This window comes from Pistacia vera, unplaced genomic scaffold (genome assembly GCF_008641045.1).
Source record: "Pistacia vera cultivar Batoury unplaced genomic scaffold, PisVer_v2 Contig196, whole genome shotgun sequence".
Lineage (NCBI taxonomy): Eukaryota > Viridiplantae > Streptophyta > Magnoliopsida > Sapindales > Anacardiaceae > Pistacia > Pistacia vera.
The window spans coordinates 2,241,395-2,263,807 of record NW_022195997.1 but is presented as its reverse complement, the minus strand read 5'-3'; the positions used below and the strand labels follow the sequence as shown (position 1 = coordinate 2,263,807).

Sequence of the window (22,413 nt, the reverse complement as noted above, 5' to 3'; positions counted from 1 at the left end):
TCTAAATAAGAGCCTATTTGTTATAAATTTTAAATAGTGTTTTATTTTCAAAAACAAGGAATATAAGGAATTTTATGAAAATACTTTTTATTAAAATAAGTTAGATGTTTTAAAAAACAATGTTTTTGCATATAATCCTAAAAATTAGTGTAAAATTAGAAAACAAGAAAAATATCATTGCTCAGTCTTTATATAGTTTTTAACTTCAAAAACAATTTTTAATACTAGATATATTTTCAAATATTTAAAATATTGAGATAAAGCTTTTTTAAATTTTTAATTGTAACTTAGTTTTTTAAAATTATTTTTGAATCACAAACCAAACTGGCCCAAATCTCATAAAGAGATTTAAAATACAAAATATATTTTCAAATATTTAAAATTTAGAGATAAAACTTTAAAATTTTTAATTGTAACTTAGTTTTTCAAAATTATTTTTGACTTACAAACCAAATTGACCCGAATCTCATATAGAGAGATTTAACATGAAATCAGGAAAAAACAAATCCTGAAAATCTTTTTATTTCAATCTCTTAAACTAAATAAGACTCAGGTAACTCTTAAATTGATCATATTCTAATGTAGAAATCCTACACTCCCTTTCAAGCCGGTGAATAGATATTTATCATTCTCAGCTTGGAAACTAGATTAACAAACAACTGTCTAGACAGTTCTTTTGTAAGAATATGTGTTGTCTGCTGACTTGTAGGCAAGTAGGTAACACATAACAGCTTATCTTCTATCTTCTCTTTGATGAAATGCCTATCCATTTCAACGTGCTTAGTCCTATCATGATGCACTGGATTGTGTGCTATCCCAATCGCAACTTTGTTGTCACAGTATAACCTCATAGGCTTCGTACTTTTGATTTCAAGCTCTCTCGAGATTCTTCTTAGCCATATTAGTTCACAAATCCCATGAGCCATAGCACGAAACTTAGCCTCAACATTACTTCTAGCTACCACGTTTTGCTTCTTACTTCTCCAGGTTACTAAATTTCCCTAAATAAAGCTATAATAACCTAAGTCGTTCTTCTATCATCCACAGAACCAACCCAATCTGCATCTGTGAGTGCTTCTACTTTCCTTTCATTCTTTTTACCAAAAAACAGCCCTTCCTAGGGGTCATTTTAAGTTACCTTAGAATCCAATTAACAGCCTCAAAATGCTTCTCTTGTGGGTTATACATATGCTGACTCACTACGCTCACTGGAAAGGCTATGTCAAGTCTAGTATGAGATAGGTATATCAACTTCCCAACCAGCCTTTGATACCTACCTTTGTCAACTAGAGCATCACAACTCATTTTATCAAATTTCAGATTTGGTTCAATGGGAGTCTCAACTGGCATGCAACCTAGCATGCCTATCTTCTTCAGTAAATCCAACACATATTTTCTTTATGAGACTGAAATTCCCTTTTTACTTTTAGCAGTCTCCATACCAAGAAAATACCTCAACTGCCCCAAGTCTTTCAATTCAAAATCCTGAGCAAGAACCTTCTTAATAGCCTCCATTTCTTCAAACTATCTCCAGTAATAATAATATCGTCCACATAAACAATTAGAATAGTAATCTTACCTACAGAGGTTTTAAGGAATAATGTATGATCAGTCTGCCCCCGAGTAAAACCATACCTCTTAATAGCCTTTGTGAAGTTTTCAAACTAGGCCCGTGGAGACTATTTTAGGCCATATAATGATTTCTTCAATTTGCACACCTTTCCGTCCTTTCCACTCCCTTCAAACCCTGGTGGCATTTCCATGTATACTTCTTTTGCAAGTTCACTATTCAAAAATGCATTCACATCTAGTTGTTGTAGAGGCCAGTCTAGATTTGTTGCAAGAGACGAGCACCCTGATAGTGTTCAACTTAGCCACCAGAGTAAAGGTCACCTCATTGTCTACTCCATAGGTTTGTGTAAATCCCCTTGCTGCTAGCCTTGCCTTATACCTTTCAACTATTCCATCTACCTTATACTTAATAGTAAACACCCACTTGCAGCTCACATTTATTTTCCCTTCAGGTAAACTCACCAACTCCCACGTCTTGTTTCTTCTCAAGAGCCTCCATCTCCTCTATCACAGTCTTCCTCCACTTTTCACCCCTAATGCCTCATGTATCGATGCTGGAACCTTCACAGCTGAGAGATTAGTGGTGAATGCCAAAAAATCATCTTCCAACTTATTGTATGCCACATACGTAGCAATAGGATGCAATGTATAGGATCTAACACCCTTCCTTAGTGCAATAGGTAAATGTTAATCATCATGCCTTGATTTAGACTCATCAGAAGATAGTTCTTCCTTACCTTGTGACTGTGAATCACCAGTTTCTTCTAGTTGGGATGATCGCTCATGCAGATCATTAGGTTTCCTTCCACTTTGATAGCCGGTTCTTCGAGAATAACATTGGAGACCTGGCAAATTTAATCTTTCCAAACCTCCCCCTGGTTCCAATCTTTCATAAGAGTTTGGTTTATCAAGAGTGGACTATATAGTTAGAGTACGACCTAAATTGGTTGGCTGACTATGAGACTAGCTCATCCTTATGAGACTAGGCTGACCTATAAGAACCTAACCTGAACTAGGCTGACTAAGAGATTGATCATTCTTATAGGACTAGGCTAACCTGTAGGAAACTAGGTGACTTTGAACTTTGACATGGACTGGGAGACTACTAAGACTAACTCAAGTGTGGTTGTAAGGGTAACACTACTTCCCATGAATGACCTTCACAATCTCTCAAATTCTCCCCTGAAGAAAAGTGGGAAAGAATGGATGTGACTCAAAAAATGTAACATCACTGGAGACATAATTTTCTATTTACAGGACAATAACACTAATAGTCTTTCTCTGTGGGAGAATATCCAAGGAAGATACATTTAATGGCCCTAGAGTCTAGCTTTCCTCTATTAGGAGACATAACATGTACAAAAGTAGTACATCCAAACACCTTTAAGGGTAAAGTATTTAGGATCCTACAACTAGGAAAGATCTTTAGCAAAGTCTCAAGAGGTGTATGAAAATCCAAAATTCTAGTAGGCAATCTATTTATCAAATATGCATTTGTTAAAATTGCATGACTCCAAAAATACTTAGGTACATTCATAGTAAACATTAAGACTCTAGCTACCTCTAATAGGCGCCTATTCTTTCTTTTAACTATCCCATTTTGTTGAGGGGTATTTACTCAAGAGCTTTGATGTACAATCTCGTGATGTAACAAGTAGTTTCCTAGGATAGAGTGAAAATATTCCTTACCATTATCAGTCCGTAAAACCTGGATTTTTTCTCAAAGTTGAGTTTGAACCATTGAATGAAAGTTTTTGAACAATTGACCTGCTTCAAACTTGTTTTTCATCTAGTATACCCAACTTACTCTAGTGTGATCATCAATAAACGTAATGAACCACTTAGACCCTACAATATTTGTAACTCTAGATGGCCCCCAAATATCACTATGAATTATTAAAAAATCCTAGAACTCTTATACTTTTGAGATAGATGAACAGACTTGGTGTATTTTGCAAGTTGACAAGTTTCACACTTAAAAGAAAATAAACTTTTATTTCTGAATAACAATGGGTACAATTTTCGTAAATAAGGAAAGCTGGGGTGTCCTAGTCTACTCTTATATCAGCCTATTGGGTTTCAAAAACTACTCCACTACCTATGTTTTAAATGTGATTGCTTCATATATGCCATAATTTCATCAGAGTATCAGTAACTCCAAAGTTTAAAGTTAAAAAAAATAAACGTCATGGATTTTTAACTAACATGACCCCTAGAGATACTGCCATATATCATTTATGTATGATTTGGAAAAATTATTCAAAATGACATATTAAACCATTATGATTCTAGTGCCCGAGTAACAGGTTGAACTATTGCAAGGCTACTCTCTAAAAATATTCTAAGCTAAAGAGCATGATTCTATATTAAGAGTTCAAAAGATCTCCATAAATTGCCCTACTTGATAAACAACATTTTAACAGCCTTGACTTAAGCCATTTGTCTGGTTTCAACTTCCATCAGCTGTAAAAAGAGAATAAAGAAAGAAATGTTTGCATATCAGATGACAAATATCAATTGATTAAACAAAGCTGCATCTTATACTACTAAAAGCAACAATTTTCAAAAAAAGAAAAAAAAATAAGGAAAAACTAGTTTAGAAACATTCAAATTCAAATTCCAACACTAAAGTTTGTGAAACTTTATTGCTCTTAAGCTACTTATACCAATCTCTCATAATTCGTAATAGATGAAGGGTAACAACTGAAACTTACAGTAGATATCTCTTTCTTAGGTGCACAGCAACGTTCCAAAGTGAGCAAAGATCGAACCCAAAGATCACCAACCCAAGGGCAATTTTTCCTAGCCCTAGAATGAACATCCCGCACAATATTTCCTACTTGAAGGGAAAATGAGATGATCAATTGCTCAAATTACAAATACCTGAAACATAAATAATTGAAAAGAGAAAATATGAGTGAAACCTTCAAGCTTTTATCCAAATAGCGAGTATAATCAAGCCAGAGATCACCTGATACAGGAAACTCGGTAATAGCACGTTGATAGAGAAGTTGAACATGGGGTTGGATCTCTAGTAGATTGTTCAAACTTCTAGTAGATCTTTAAAAATTTCAAATTAAAATAATAGTATTAACACTTTAAAGAAGGGAAAAAAAAAAAAAAAAAGAGTAACCTATTGCCACATTGCAAGTTCTTATGCAACCCCTCACCCTCGGGAAAAGAAGAAGAAGAAGAGAAGATCTAAAGTTTACATAAACTGATTACTTATATTAGAAGCAAGAAAGACCATATTTATAGATAAGTGCCTTTTCCCACTGTATAGTCACTTGAATAGAGACACCATTAATTTCAAAGTCTGGTTTATGAGGATTCTGGATTCATCAAAGTTGTAGCCAATGGTACATTTTTTATACTAGAGAAATTGCTTTTTTCAGTGCATATGGGTGTTGTGATGTTTGTTTGTTTTTTAATGGAATGGGGCTAATGTTGATAAGGTTTGTTCATTCCAAGCAAGACCCATTACTTCAATACAAGATTTGTTTATTTAAAGGTTAAAGTTTCACCGTGCAACATAAATCTGAGTGCCCTTTTGCCCCATCAAAGCCGATCTTGGTGGATTGCCCAAATCAAGTGCAGCTCTTGCTGCCCAAACTTGTTTGTTTATTCTCTTAGATGGCATACAAATGAAGTGATATGCTCTTCTGTAAAATGATTGTATCATATTATTCATACGCTCGTTTAACACTATCATAAAGACCACATCATATGTGCACTTAAGTGCCTTAGTACATAAAGGAAACAGAAAATGAAACATATTTCATAGATCAATTAAACCCTCTCAAGCACCTGCTTAAAAAAAGGAGGATTCTCATACAAATACCATGGAATAACGTTTGATCTAAATCATGGGGATTATGTAAATATTCTATTCCGAAAATATAAAGTGAAACAATTAGGCCTTTTTTGAAGATTGGTACTAATTCAAGATCTAACATGTACAAAGTGCAAACCTCATTCTCGATTCTGTGAGAATTTTTACGAAAGCATCCAACAGAATCATGACGAGTTTTAAGTGAAGCAAACATAATCATATGAGATATGGATATTCATTCAAAACGGACAATAAAAATTAATATACATGTGCAGAAATTTTAATCAGCCAAGCATACAGATGATATTCTTCATATTCTTTCTCAGATATTTTCCAAACCAAAGACATTTTTTCACATTTTCCACAAGCATGAGATGCAAGGCCATTGCTTTTTCATCCTCAAATAGGTATCGTTGGTCATAATTGAGTTTATAGAAACATATTAAGGCAAAACCTTATGTTTTTCTATAAGAAAGAGAAGTTTGTCAATTACTGTGCTATTGTAGTTAACATGTAATGTAGCCCTAGGAACAAATCTCACTTCTTAAGGAACATTTCTTTAAACTCATTATTTGACTTCAGCTTCTCATCTTCCACTCCCCCGGATTTTGGATTTGTGGAGGGCACACCAAGTGGTCTGACATTCCTTGGCATTGCAAATGTGTTCCTCCCCTTCAGCTGAATGTTATCACTACATTTATTAGTAGCACAGTGTGGCGCTTTAGACTCTCCGAAAGTCTGATTACTACTTTGCGCTGCCATTTAACCAAAAGAAGTAAGAAAATATAATGTAGAAGTGGGAAACACAAACATGCAAACATCTATAGAGTGCATTGCACACATATAGAGTGCATTGCACACATACACATAATAACAAAGATAAAACCTAATTCCACATAGCCTACCATGTTCTCCAAAGGCCCCATGACCAGCAGAATCCCTTCTCTTTTGCTTCGAATTTGATTTTGAAATGCTTATCTTCTTCCCAACAAACATTTGTTTGTTCTTTCCTACAGCTGCAGTAAGGTGTGCATCATCGACAAAACCCACATATGCCAGCCCTTTCAAAAATCAACCAGAGGATATTATAAATTAGTGTGCAATGGTTCCAGACATGAGGCAAGCTGGAATATGGGTAAATCTATATAGGACTATGGTTGAGTCTCCTAAGCATATATCAAAATGAAAAAATATGCTCTTAGACAGTTAGACTCTTTATACTTAGAAAATTAAGCAATTTTACCATAATTATGGAATTAAACCCTTCTGTAGGTTTATTTGAGACTGTGTAATCGTCTCTAGCAAGGACATTCATCTTAAAACCAAAAGTGTAAGAACTAAATGATTTACTGACAACATGAAAGGAAGAAATCAAATTGAAGTTTCAGTGAGCACCCTTGAGAAATATGATCAAAGAGAATGAACTATATTTAGCAGTTTCTATCTCCCCAAAGAATCAGCCATGCTAATCTCCCAGTCTCATTAAAATTAGTTTCTTAGGCTAATTTTTGTGGTACAGTCCACATTATGCACACTTATGTTGAGGTTTAAAGGCCAGGCAATGTTAAATAAGGATTTGATTGTAAGACTGATGTGCACATGGAAGGTCCAGTAGATAGCTTCCCCTTTTTCATGTGAAGCATAATACACAAAGAACATTGACAAATAATGAATGAGAGAAAGAGAGTCATACCCTTGACTTTCCAGTGAACTTGTCCTACAGAATTCAAACAGATTCAACCCACCAACATTGCTAAAGAATTTTTTCAGATCTTCAGAAGTTGCCTGAAAAAAACTTTAAGACCATCAGAATTATCTCTCTGTATTTGCTTATCCAGCGTTAAAAAATAATAAAATGCAATCTCTCTCTAAAGTGCGAGAAAATTTCTACTTGGCATGAAGTTAAGGTTTGACAAAAATGCAGTACACTTGTCAGTGTATATTTTGGCTCTTCCGGTGGTGGGGTCTTTGATGTGCTGGTCATTTGGATGCTCTTTAAACTTGGGTTTTGCTTCTTCTACTTTGTTTTGTTTAGCTAAGTTCTGTACTCATCCCTTTTCTTTCCCATGCACTTTGTTTGGGTTTTAGGTAGTATTTTTCTGCCGCTTAGCTAGAGACTATTTGTCAGTCATGTTTGAATCTGTTTTTCTCTTTCCATTAACACTTTTCTTATGTGAGCAAGCAGGCTATCCATAAAAGCAATGACAAGAGGGACCTCAAAATCTATAGACAAACAAAATATCAGACAACCGCAAATTATCGAAAACTAACCTCCCAAGTCAACCATCACTGCTTCCTAGTTGCAACATGTGAAAAAAAGTTAGAAAGGAAAAAAGCTCAAAACTTCATTTCTTTTACTCAATTAAGCAGACATTTGAGCTAAGGCTCAGTAGATAGAAGTCACATAAACTTTAATTCAACATTGTTTTCACCATTTAAACCCCAAAAGATTAGCACTTCCTCATTTCAAACGAATCCATTTAATTTTTCTCTTTATACTTTCTCTCGTTAACCATAAACCCTAAGCGATCAAAATTTAATCATGAAACCAATAACAAGAACACAAAATGAAAAAACTAAAACACACCCATTTGAAATAGAAGCTTCGTCTCGAGCCCACTCTTGCCATATAAAAGGAGTCAATGGAAAAATCTCATTCATAGCTTCTCTTCCTTGTCTCAGCTTCTCAATCTCACCCATCTTCCTCAAAACCCTTATATACTAAAACCACCAACAAAAACAATAAAAAAGAAAGACAATAATATTACCAAAAACAATAATCCAAGAACTGGGTATTGAAATTCATATTCAAATTCATATAAAAACGTACTTGAACATGGACTTCATAGTTGGAGGGTACATTGGCAAGCTGGGACTCGATGTGTTGAAGCTCAAATTTTTGTTGTGCTTCATATTCTGAGTCTGAGTCCGAGTCACTTGAGTCTCTCAAGCCTGGAGACTTGGGCTCTGTTGCTTCTGGCTTTTCGTTAGTATTTGCCATAGTCGTGTTTGTGTCTTCTTCTTCTTGGGTTTTTGCCACAAGGGTTTGATCTTCTAGTTCCATTCTTCTGCTTCATTTGCTCTGTGTTTCTCTCAAGTGTACTGAAGGGTTGGGTTTATTGCAATGATACCCAGAGATTTGGCATGAAATTTCCCTAATTTTTTAAAATCACATTTCACCCCATATATCATTATATGTATTCTAATTCTAATAGGGAAGATTTCCTACTAGTAATTATATTCCTTTGATATAAGGAAAAAAATAGAGAAAACAAATAAAATAAAATAAGAAAATAAACTAAAATAAAATCTTAAATTTATCAAGAAAATTATCTTACATAGTATCCATTTTGAAAAGAAGACAAATTATTTTGGTATTATTGTATTTCTCGGATGTAAAAAAGGCTAATCGTTTATTCAAAATGTCTTTCTTATCCTTTACACAATCATTAATTGGAACAAAACTCCATTAGGGGTAGAATTGTTAGTTTCCAGACCTTAGAGGTGACAGGGGAATAAGCCACAAATTGTTTAATTATTTAAAAAATTAAATATATATTTATTAATTAGGACTTATTTTTTCTTGACAAATATATAATAACAAAAATAGAAACAAGACAAAAGGTAAATAGATTTTTCTTTTATGTTATAATTATTCATATTATTATAGTATTTCATATTTTTCTTTGAAAGAAAAACCTTTATTACCAAATCCTTTTTCTGAAAACAAAATAATGCATATCATAAATTTAGATGGAAATATGCATATAATAAGTCTATGGGTGATTAGAGTCGACAATGGGTCGTGTTAGCCCACGGCATGGCACGGTTCGGCACAAAAAAAGCAAGGTACGATAAGGCATGGCACAGCCCAGCATGAAAATATGAGGGCCGCACCATGGGCCAGCACGACATAGCACAAAAAAAAATTAAAATTAAAAAATAATAAAATTAATAGTTATTTTTTAAAAGTGCTGTTGAAGCCATTATGTGCATGAAAGATTGGGTGGCAGCAGATTTCAAGCTTCAAAATCGTGTTGTTAAATATATATTTGAAGATTTCAAGAATTTAGAAATTAATAAAAATGAAGATTTATAATAATTCTTAATCCTAATTTCTAAGTTTGTATTTGTAATTTATAATTATAACTTATAAGTAATAAAAAGTGTTGAAATTCAATTAATATTTCAGTGTCTCATTATTTTATTATATTTTATAATGATTATATATTTTTAATTAATATAAATACAAAATGTCACTAAATATAACATATAAAATATTTTTAAAATAATTATTAATAGTAAATCAAAATTACCATTATTTATAAATATTAAAATTAAATATTTTTACAAAGCACGTGGGCCGGCCCAAAGCATGGCACAATATTAACGGGCCATGCCGTGGGCCTTCAAATTTCGTGGGCCAGCACGACACAACAGGGCATGAAACTATGCGGGCCTTGGCACGGCACAGCTCAGCTCACGGCACGATAGGCTTTAAATTTTTAGACACGGCATGACCCACCGCCACCTCTATGGGTGATAACCCTCATGCAGTATACATCATTACATGCAACATGACATGCAAAATGAAGCTGTCGCGTGGACCCAACCTCGAGCGAAAATCACTACTCAACACGATTCCGATGTTGACCTAAAAATACTCAATGAATAGATGATTTTGTAAAACATTTTTCCTTTACTTATACTTTTCTGAAAATATTGTCTCTGTAATTATGGTACAATTATCTGAATTATTTCTTATAAACTAATATTAACAAACTAGAGATATATTATATATTTTCTCTGATTTTGTATTCTTAACGTCTAGTATCTAGTACTAAAACTATTATTATTAACTGTTTAATTAATCAGTTCATTTCTGATACATTAAAACTAATAACTGATAAATGAATCGATACCATGAACTAATAATTGTTCTAATATTGTAAAATGGAAAATTGATCTGATACTATAAAACTAATAACTAATACTGAACTAATCATAAATGTTAACTGATACATTAACAGATATGATCAGCACATATCAAGAGATTAAACAGTCAAACATACACCCCTTATAATAAAGAACTTTTGTTATGAATGTGCTTCCTAGTTCCTATAACATTGTAATCTCTGTTATGACCTTCATTTCTTGCAAAATTTGGAAACAATGGTACCCATCAAAACTAAATTCTAAAAATAGTTACAAGAATCGGATGACTAATAGTTGAACAATATAATTTACATAAACATTTCAAATGTTTTATTTTAAAATACAACTCATTAACTGTACATAAAATTGCATGACAGTAATAAGTCACAAGAACCAATCAATTATGGAAACATCTTCTCGCAAGTGTAATACAAGAGTGACTGTAAAAAAACTTTTAAGTGTTTTCTCATCCGATACCTTTAGAAGGTGAGCAACTTTGTAGAATCCTGCATGATATCTATTCAGACATTCTTCATTTATTGTTGGTTTCATCCTATTCCTACAAGGTTTTGGCCTTGTAAGAGTCCATTGCCCATATGGCTAACGAATGCATGTAATTTAGCACTCTAAAACAATCAATGGTGGTCCAAGCTTCAGGAGTTTAGAAAGAATAACTACCCAGAAAACAACAATGAGTCAGTCAACTATCAGGAGCAAATAGTTCTGGAGCAGATATTTTTCAGTGCAAATTATGCAGAATGTAAAGTTTCCGATTGTAGTTGGCAGAAATTTATCCTAAAGGCAGTAACCTGACGATGCAGGATGTAAAGGAAGGATGCAAATGGGTATTTAGTCCTTATCTTCTACATTTTAGGATCGAGTATTTGAGTCCTTGGCATCCCTTTCTTGATTTCCCCTTTTAACCTATTAATTTCTCTCTATCACCCTATATAGAATCCTATATTATTTATCTATGATATTCTTCTCCCCCTCCATCACCTAAGGAGCAAAAATATTATCTACTAGACATTATAAATACTGCAGTTTTTTCCAACATTTCACAACATCAAGAATCTACTAGAAAATGGTAAAACGGTACATCCACCAAAAAAAATAAATGAACTGACAAAACAGATGATGAAATGAAATCTATAAAGATTTGAGATAGATTTAGATCTAAAAAACACAAACTCATACCTTAGTTAACAGCCTATTAACTAAGCTACAAGATAACAACTTTAAATAAACTTAGGGGTTCTTACACGAGTGCATTTTCAAACCATGCTGCTTCATAGATTTCAATGGCAATTTGAAATCCCATAGCGACCAAATCTCCACGATTATCGTTACAGCAACTGCATATGTAACACTAGACCATATTTTTCTTGACTGCAATGTTGTCATTTTAACTGTTCCAACAGGTAGATCCCAATGACCAACCCCTATTCTGCATCCATATTCTTTAAGATATTCTAGTGAAAAACCTTCTCTAATGCTCTTTTTGCTTTGTCTTCATCAACTATCGCTGAAAGATCACATGCTCGTGCATAACTACATTAGAGACACATCTGGTAAGTTCTAGTCTTATCAGATCTGAACTTAAAATGAGAAACAGAAACATGTGAAACACTATAAATAAATCAAGATTTATTAGGCCTGGATAATTGAGAACATCAATGAATGAAGTTAATCAGTTGCAACATACCATTGTCCAGTAAACTGTTTAGCTTGAATAGATGAACTTGAGCGACTACCATTATTGTCATAGTTAAAGTAAGAACCATTCCACAATTCCTCATATACAACTTTTGCTTACTGAAATTTGCACAAAAAATAATCCTCAAACCCTTAAGATCTACTACATGTACAAATCCCAACGCAACCTGCAATGCTGCCACCTTTAATATATGTACTTACAACAGAGACAGATCATGTATCATATGTCTGATCAGGAAAGCTATCATTCTAAATCATCCCATCACCATCCCTATCAAATTCGAACAGATAAAAGTGTTTACTGAACCTTCTGCTTACCGTAACCAATATACAACATTTGGGCAGCTGGATGAACTTTTCCAGGATTCTGGTCTGGAAAAAGGTTTAATACTCACTAAAGTTTTATCAAGTAAACTTCAATTTTGCTTTTGGACTGGAAATTGAGGAAGCTCTTTCAAGCATTCACTCTAATTTTTGGCCTTCATTAGTAACTACATGGCCAAGGACATTTTACATTCAGTCGGCTTCACATTTTTCTCCGCCATCTTATGAAGGAGTTCAACAACTTTTGGTATCTCATTATTCTTGAGGAAACCAAACATAAGCGTATTAAATGTGACTACATTTGGAGCACAACCTTTTTCCTCCATATATGACAACAACTCATTTGCCATTTCTAGTTGTCCATTTTTACAAAGCCCATTGATCAAAATGCAATATGTTACAACATCTGGCACCAGGTTTCCATGAAGAGAAAATTTCTGAAATAGGTCCCAAGCTATTTCGAATCTCCTTGTTTTACATAATCCATCAATAAGGGAACTCAAACCTTCAATGCCAACTACAAACTTATTAATTACTAGAGTATTAAACATTTCCAATGCTTCCAAAACACATCCATTCTTGCAAAGTCCATCAATGAAAATATTATATGTTTAGGAATCAGGGAAAACATCGTTAAGTCGCATCTCACCAACTAAATTCCGTGCATCTTTCACCTTAGCTATAAGAAAAAAGCTAGTTAACAAGGTGGTATATGTAATCGCATTAGGCCTAATTCCTTTTGAAATCATCTCTCGATAAAGACTAAGAGCTTCATTGACTTCTTTATTCTTGCAATACCAACTGATTAAAGTAGTGTAGCAAACAACATTAGGCCTAAGTGTTTATCAGGAAAATTATCTTACATAGTATCCATTTTGAAAAGAAGACGAATTATTTTGGTATTGTCATATTTTTTGGATGTAAAAAAAACTAACTGTTTATGGGTGATAAACCTCATACATTTTACATCATTACATGCGGCATGACATGCAAAATGAAACCGTCGCTTGGACCCAACCTTAAGCAAAAATCACTGCTCAACACAATTCCTATGATGACCTAAAAATATTCAGTGAATAGATGATTTTGTAAAACATTTTTTCTTTACTTATGCTTTTCTGAAAATAATTTCTATGTAACTATGGTACAATTATCTAAATTATTTCTTAAAACTGATAATAATAAACTAGAGATATATTATATATTTTCTCTGGTTTTGAATTTTTAATGTCTAATATCTAGTACTAAAACTATTATTATTAATTGTTTACTTTATTAGTTCGTTTCTAATACATTAAAACTAATAACTGATAAATGATCTGATACCATAAACTAATAATTGTTCTAAATTCTAATTTTGTGAAATGGAAAATTGATCTGATCCTCTAAAAACTAATAATTGTTCTAAATTCTAATTTTGTGAAATGGAAAATTGATCTGATCCTATAAAACTAGTAACTGATCATATACGTTAATTGATACATTAACATATATGATAAGCACATATCAAGTGATTAAACAGTTAGACATACACCCATCTCAATATAGAATTTTTGTTATGAATGTGCGTCCTAATTCCTATAACATTGTAATCTGTGTTATAACCCTTATTTGAAAAATTTGGAAACAATGGTACCCATCAAAACTAAATTCTGAGAATAGTTACAAGAATCGGATAACTAATAATAAAACAATATAATCTACATAAACATTTCAAATGTTTTCTTTTAAAATACAACTCATTACTATACATACAATTGCATGACGGTAATAAGTCACAAGAGCCAATCAATTATGGAAACATCTTCTTGCAAGTGTAATACAAGAGTGAGTGTAAAAGACCTATAAGCGTTTTCTCATCCAATACCTTTAGAAGGCGAGCAAATTTGAAGAATCTTGCATGATATATGTACAGACATGCTTCATTTATTATTGGTTTCATCCCATTCTTACAAGTTTTTGGCCTTGTAAGAGCCCATTGCCCATATGGCCAAAGAATGCATCTAACTTAGCGCTCTAAAACAATCAACATTGGTCCAAGCTTTAGGAGTTTAGAAAGAATAACCACGCAGAAAAGAACAATGAGTCAGTGAATTATCAGGATCAAATAGTTCTAGAGTAGATAATTTTCAATGTAAATTATGCAGAATGTAAAGTTTCCAATTGTAATTGGCAGAAAATTATCTAAAGGCAATAACCTGATAATGCAGGACATAAAAGGAAGGGTGCAAATGGGTATTTAGTCCTTATCTTCTACATTTTAGGATAGAGTATTTCAGTCCTTGGTATCCCTTTCTTGATTTCTCCTTTTAACCTATCAATTTCTCTCTATCTCCCTATTAATATTTTTGCTCCTCCATCACCTAAGGAGCAAAAATATTATCTACTAGACACCATAACTACCGGAGTTTTGTCCAACATTTCACAACATCAAGAATCTACTAGAAATGGTTAAATGGCACATCCACTAAAAAAAAATAAATGAACTAACAAAATAGATGATGTAATGAAATCTATACATATTTGAGATATATTTAGATGTAAAAAACACAAACTCATACCTTAGTTAACAGCCTATTAACTAAGCTATAAGATAACAGCGTTTGATAAACTTAGGGGGCTCTTACCCGAGTCCATTTTCAAACCATGCTACTTCATAGATTTCAATGGCAATTTGAAATCCCATATAGACCAAATCTCCACAATTATCGTTACAGCAACTGCATATGTAACACCAGACCATAGTTTTCTTAACTACAATGTTGTCATGTCAGCTGTTCCAACAGGTAGATCCCATTGACCGGCCCCTATTGTGCATCCATATTCTTTAAGGTATTATAGTGAAAAACCTTCTCTAATGCTCTTTTTGCTTTGTCTTCATCAACTATCGCTGAAAGAGCACATGCTCATGCATAACTACATTATAGACACACCTAGTAAGTTCTAGTCTTATCAGATTTGAACTAAAAAAGAATATATATTGAGAAACAGAAACATGTGAAACACTATTATTTCAGATAATCATGCAAAATATTACAGATATTGCATGATTAAGTGTATAAATCTATAATAGGATATTAGGATTGTAATCAATACATATTAGGAACAAATCTGTAAAATAGGAAGTTAGAATATTTATTTCCTAGATTAGCTCTTTATTTTCCTATATATATTGATGTATAATTTGTCAATACAATATGAAAAATATGACAATCAGTTCTCTGTTTGTAACATGGTATCAGAGCAATTCTAGGTTGTTTTTTTTTTTTCAATTCGTTTTTTTCTTTTCTGCCCAAGTGAGCATTATTTGTGAGTCACCCTGGAGAGTGCCCTTCCTGGCTTCGTCTTGTTATTTCCGTCAATTCTGTGCGATTAGTTCCTTAGTATCTCAGTCAGGTCAGATCAGTTTTGTTGGTTTCTGTTGGTATCAGTTTTGTTGGTTTCTGTTGGTATCAGTTTTGTTGGTTTCTGTTGGTATAGAGTTTGTTCTTTGAAGAGTTTTTTGTTGGCTATTTTCTTCTTCTTACCATGACTGATAAGTCTATAATTGATATGGTTCCTGTAATGTCAAAAATTACGGAACATAAGCTTTATGGGTCTGATAACTATTTTGATTGGAGTAAGATAATTCATCTTTATCTGCGAAGCATTGGTAAAGATGATCATTTCACCAAAGATTCGTCTGAAGACGATTCAAAGCAAACATGGTTGAGAGAGGATGCCCGGTTATTCTTGTAGATATGGAACTCCATCAATAGTGAGGTACTTGGTTTAATTAATCATTGTGAATATGTGAAGGAATTGATCGACTATCTAGATTTTTTGTATTCTGGGAAAGGGAATGTTTCTCATATTTTTGATGTATGCAAAGCTTTTTATCGAGCTAAGAAACAAGATAGGTCTCTTACGGCCTATTTTATGGATTTTAAAAGGACATATGAAGAACATTCTTCTACCGATGAGTGCTAATGTGAAAGTTCAACAAGCTCAATGAGAGAAAATGGCAGTTATGAGTTTCCTAGCTGGACTCCCTTCTGAGTTTGAATCTACTAAATCTCAAGTTCTTGCTAGTTCTGAAATCACCTCCCTCTAAGACATATTTACTAGGGTTCTTCGTACAGAAAGCACTCCATCTGTTCAATCGAGTAATGCTATTGTAAGTCAAGATCATGACACCGGGCGTTCATATAATAAAAGCAATAATAGAGGAGGGGGTTCGAATTATCGTGAGAATCGAAGTCAGGAGTCAGGAGGGATTGTGTGCTACTATTGTCATGAACCCAGTCATAATAAGGGCACATGCAGAAAGTTGCAAAATAAGGCCCAGAAACCTCAGTCAGCTCATATTGCCGCTACTGATATTTCTGAGAAGAAGGTTATGATTTCAGCTGATGAGTTTGCCAAGTTTTCTCAGTATCAAGAATCATTGAAGTCCTCATCTACTTCCATCACTACTCTCACCGGGTCAGGTAAACCAAATACATGTCTTATTTCCTCATCCTCCAAATGGGTCATTGATTCTGGTGCCACAGATCATATGACAGGTAATCCTAGTCTCTTTTCATCATATCAGCCACATAATTCCTTGTGTAATGTTAGCTGATCGGTCAATTTCTTGTGTTCTTGGGTCTGGGTCTATTAACCCTACTCTGTTAATTTCCCTATCCTCTGTATTGAGTCTACCACAGTTCGCTTTTAATTTACTTTCTGTGAGTAAACTCACTCATGCTCTTAAATGTTGCATCTAATTTTTCCCTGATCATTGCCTGTTTCAAGATCTTACGACGAGGCAGATTATTGGTAAAGGACATGAATCTGGAGGGCTTTACATCCTTGACACACAGGTGCCCAGAACCATTGCATGTTCCAGTATTTCGACCCCTTTTGAGGAGCATTGTCGGTTAAGACAACCTTCTTTACAATTGTTAAAGAAAATATGTCATCAGTTTAATAAATTATCTTCATTAGATTGTGAGTCATGTCAATTTGCCAAACACCACCGTATTTCTTCAAGTCCAAGAGTCAATAAACGGGCTAGTGTCCCTTTTGAATTAGTTCATTCAGATGTTTGGGGTCCGTGTTCTATTATGTCTAAACCTGGATTTAAATATTTTATTTCCTTTGTTGATGACAACTCTCGTGTAACTTGGCTTTATTTAATAAAAAATCATTTTGAGTTGTTTTCTCATTTTTGTGCCCTTTGTGCTGACATTAAAACTCAATTTAATACTTCTGTCAAGCCATTAAGAAGCGATAATGCCAAAGAATATTTTTCGAGTTCTTTTCAGTCTTATATTAGCCAGCATGGCATTCTTCATCAATCCTCTCGGGTTGACACACTGTCCCAAAATGGAGTAGTCGAGAGGAAAAATAGGCACCTTCGAGAAACCGCTTGAGTCCTATTATTTCAAATGCAAGTTCCTAAACAGTTTTGGGCCGATGCAGTTTCCACGGCATGTTTTCTAATTAACCGTATGCCTTCCTCTATTCTGAATGGTTCTACTCCTTACAATGTTCTCTTCCCGTCTAAGTCTTTGTTTCCTATTGCCCAAAGATATTTGGTAGTACTTGTTTTGTTCTTGATGTTCGACCCCAGGTAACCAAGTTAGATCCCAAATCTCTTAAATGTGTTTTTCTAGGTTATTCTCGCCTTCAAAAGGGATATCGATGTTATTGTCCTAGTCTTAATGGATATCTGGTGTCACCTGATGTTACTTTCTTAGAAAACACCCTTTTTTTTCCTACTTCATCTACCTATACACGTCAAGGGGAGGATGATGACTTACTAATCTATACTGCCACATCCCTACCGGCTACTGCCACACCTGAGGCTTCCCCACCTACTGTTCCTTCTCCGGCACCACCACATGTCCGTCCACTACCTCCATTTCGCATTGTCTATTCTCGTCGACAGGAACCTTCTATACCAGTCCCTTCATTATTAGACCCAGTCTCTAATGATCCCAAAACCTGTGTTCCTCGTCAAGAAGACACTCAGACTTCATGTCCTACCCAAGACTCTTCGTCGTTGGATCCAACCTTGAGTGATCTTGATCTTCCTATTTTTCTTCGGAAAGGTAAACGTCAGTACACTTATCCTATCTCTTCATTTGTTTCTTATGATCACCTATCATTTTCTTCTTGTTCTTTTATGGCATCACTAGAATCTGTCTCCCTTCCTGCAACTGTTCATGAAGCCTTATCTCATCCTAGTTGGCGTGATGCTATGATAGAAGAGATGAATGCTTTAGATGTTAATGGTACTTGGAACTTGGTTGACTTACCTACTGGAAAGAAACCTATTGGATGCAAACGGGTGTTTGCTGTTGAAGAAAATCTTGATGGGTCAGTGGCTAGGCTTAAAGCTCGTCTTGTAGCTAAAGGCTATGCTCAAACTTATGGAGTGGATTATTCTGACACTTTTTCCCCTGTGGCTAAATTGACTTCTGTTCACTTATTTATCTTTATGGCAGCTACTCATTCTTGGCCATTACATCAATTAGACATAAAAAATGCCTTTTTACATGGTGACCTTCAGGAAGAAGTCTATGGAGCAACCACCTGGATTTGTTGCTCAGGGGGAGTAAGGGAAAGTTTGTCATCTTTGCAAATCATTGTATGGTTTGAAACAGAGTCCACATGCTTGGTTTGGAAAGTTCAGTGAGGTAGTTGCAAAGTTCGGAATGACAAAGAGCAAGTCTGATCACTCAATCTTTTACAAACAATCGGCAGTTGGCATTATTCTTCTTGTTGTATATGTTGATGACATTATCATCATTGGGAGTGACACTATAGGGATTTCATTACTTAAGTCATTTCTTCACACTTAGTTTCATACAAAAGATTTAGGAATGTTGAAGTATTTCTTAGGGGTTGAGGTAACAAGGAGCAAGAAAGGCATCTTCCTCTCTCAAAGGAAATATGTACTTGACTTATTAACTGAGACAGGAAAATTGAGTGCTAAGCCATGTAGTACGCCAATGTTTCCTAATTCGCAACTTACCAAAGATGGTGAACTGTTTGAAGATCCTGAGAGGTATAGAAGACTGGTTGGAAAGTTGAACTATCTAAAAGTCACTCGTCCTGATATTGCATACTCTGTCAGTATAGTAAGTCAATTCATGTCTTCTCCTACTATTGACCATTGGGCAGCGTTAGAACAAATTATGTGTTATCTGAAAGGAGCTCCAGGATGTGGTATTTTGTACGAAAATCATGGACATAATAATATTGAATGCTTCTCTGATGCAGATTGGGTGGGTTCCAAGATAGATAAGAGATCCACTATGGGCTACTGTGTTTTTATTGGTGGAAATTTGGTCTCATGGAAAAGTAAGAAGCAAACTGTTGTGTCCCGATCTAGTGCAGAATCAGAATATAGGGCTATGGCCCAGTCTGTGTGTGAAGTAATATGGATATATCAGTTTTTTACTGAAATTGGTCTTATGGCCTCTTTGCCAGCAAAATTGTGGTGTGAAAACCAAGATGCTCTTCATATTGCTTCTAATCCCGTATTTCATAAACGAACTAAGCACATTGAAATTGACTATCATTTCATTCATGAGAAAATACAGCAAGGTTTAATTTCTATAGGATATGTGAAGATTGAAGAGCAACTAGGAGATGTTTTCACTAAAGCTTTGAATGGGGTTTGGATTGATTATATTTGTAACAAGTTGGGCATGATTAAATCTATGCTCCATCTTGAGGGGAAGTGTTATAGATAATCATGCAAAATCTTACAGATATTGCATGATTAAGTGTATAAATCTATAATAGGATATTAGGATTGTAATCAATTCATATTAGGAACAAATTTGTAAAATAGGAAGTCAGAATATTTATATCCTATATTAGATTATTTATTTCCTAGATTAGTTCTTTATTTTCCTATATATATTGATATATAATTTGTCAATACAATATGAAAAATATTACAATCAGTTCTCTGTTTGCAACAGCTATAAATAAATCAAGATTTACGAGGCCTAGATATTTGAGAATATCAATGAATGAAGTTAATCAGTTGCAATAAACCATCGTCCAGTAAACTAATCAGCTTGAATAGATGAACTTGAGCGGCTACCATTATCGTCGTAGTTGAAGTAAGAACCATTCCACAATTTCTCATATACAACTTTTGCTTACTGAAATTTGCACCAAAAATAATCCTCAAACCCTTAAGACCTATTTCATGTGCAAATCCAGACGCAACTTGCAATGCTGCCACCTCCACAATATGCACTTACAATAGAGGCAGATCACCTATTGTATGTCTGATCAGGGAAGCCATAATTCTCAATCTTCCCCATCACCATTCCAATCAAATTCGAACAGATGAAAGTGTTTACTAAACCTTCCTCTTACCATAACCAAAATAAAGCATTTGGTTAGCTGGATGAACTTTCGCAAGACTTTGCTCCGAAAAAAGTCTAATTCTTACTAAAGTTTTATCAAGTAAAGTTTAATTTCGCTTTTGGACCGGAAATTGAGGAAGCTCATTCAAACATTCATGATAATTTTCAGCCTTCATTAGTAGTTGCATGACTAAGGACATTGAACATTCAGTCGACTTCACATTTTTCTCCGCCATCTTATGAAGGAGTCCAACAACTTTTTGTATCTCATTATTCTTGAGGAAACCAAACATAAGCGTAGTAAATGAAACTACATCTGGAGCACAACCTTTTCCCTCCATATATAACAACAACTTATTTGCCATTTCTAGTTGTCCATTTTTACACAGCCCATTGATCAAAATGTTATATGTTACAACGTTTGGCACCAGTTTCAATGAAGAGAAAATTTCTGAAATAGGTTCGAAGTAGTTTCGAATCTCCCTGTTTTACATAATCCATCAATGAGGGAACTCAAACGCTCAATGCCAACTACAAACTTATTAATTACTAGAGTATTAAACATTTCCAATGCTTCCAAAACACATCCATTCTTGCAAAGTCCATCAATGAAAATGTTATATGTCCAGGAATCGGGAAAACATCGTTAAGTCGCATCTCACCAACTAAATTCCATGCATCTTTCACCTTAGCTATAAGGAAAAAACCAGTTAACAAGGTGGTATATGTAATCACATTAGGCCTAATTCCTTTTGAAATCATCTCTCGATAAAGACTAAGAGCTTCATTGACTTCTTTATTCTTGCAATACCAATTGATTAAAGTAGTGTAGCAAACAACGTCAGGCCTATACCCCTTTCTAGTTATAGAATCAAACAACTCCCTTGCATCACCAATTCTATCTGCCAAGCAATAACCGTTTAATAAAATGGTGTAAGTGTAAACGTTAGGAACCACACCTCTCTGAATCATATGTTCCAACAATAGTTGTGTAGCCTTCTCAACCAATCTAGCCTTACAAAGACCATCAATTATAGTATTATAAGTAACCACATTTGGCCTACAAATAACACCAAATTCTTTATGCCCATTAACCATCTCTTCAAGCAACTTAATGGCAACACTTATCTTCCCTGTTTTACACATTCCACCAATCAAAGTGTTGCAAGTGATCACATCAGCCCTACAACCAACAACAACCATTTGCTTAAACAATTCCATTGATTACATAATCTTTCTCTCTACACACAGACCTTTAATCAAACAAGTAAATGTCACGGTATTTGGGCTAAAACCCAACTTCAAAATCGCCCCAAAAACCGCATAACCATTAGAAACCCTTTCAATATTATAGAAGCAATTAATCAAAATATTCAAAGATATAAAATCCGGAGACAACCTAGTTGAATTCAATAGCTTATAAAGCGAAATCACTTCATAATAATGCTTCTGCACTAAACAAAGTAGTGAATGATTAAATTGGAGAAATGGGTTTCGTATTAATCATGTAATAAAAAAAGTAAAATGCTTCATTCAGAGTAAACCTACCTGATTGACAATTTTGTTTGAGGAATTTAGCAAGTGAGGATCGTTCTAGGTGTTTTTCCAAAGAATACAAAACTTCATTTCTAGAGCTTGAAGACATGAGGTTGTGTAAGTGAGCTAACAAATATAAAA

The 22,413-nt window shown here is 34.2% G+C and overlaps 1 protein-coding gene across 1 annotated transcript; it reads right to left on the bottom strand.

The window, feature by feature from the left end:
- Positions 1-20,843: 20,843 nt before the first annotated feature.
- LOC116127930 (pentatricopeptide repeat-containing protein At1g12775, mitochondrial-like) lies at positions 20,844-21,957 on the bottom strand. Its single transcript, XM_031413582.1, has 2 exons — positions 21,548-21,957; positions 20,844-21,219 (listed from the first exon to the last, which is right to left on the bottom strand). Exons 1-2 carry the CDS (start codon positions 21,955-21,957, stop codon positions 20,844-20,846), a joined length of 786 nt encoding a protein of 261 aa, XP_031269442.1.
- Positions 21,958-22,413: the final 456 nt, after the last annotated feature.

Excerpts from the sequence above, each read along its gene's own strand:
- LOC116127930 (XM_031413582.1), bottom strand. The coding sequence starts at position 21,957 with ATGGAATTGTTTAAGCAAATGGTTGTTGTTGGTTGTAGGGCTGATGTG. Across the intron at positions 21,220-21,547 it reads TACACTACTTTAATCAATTG|GGAGATTCGAAACTACTTCG; the intron begins GTATTGCAAGAA and ends TATGTAAAACAG.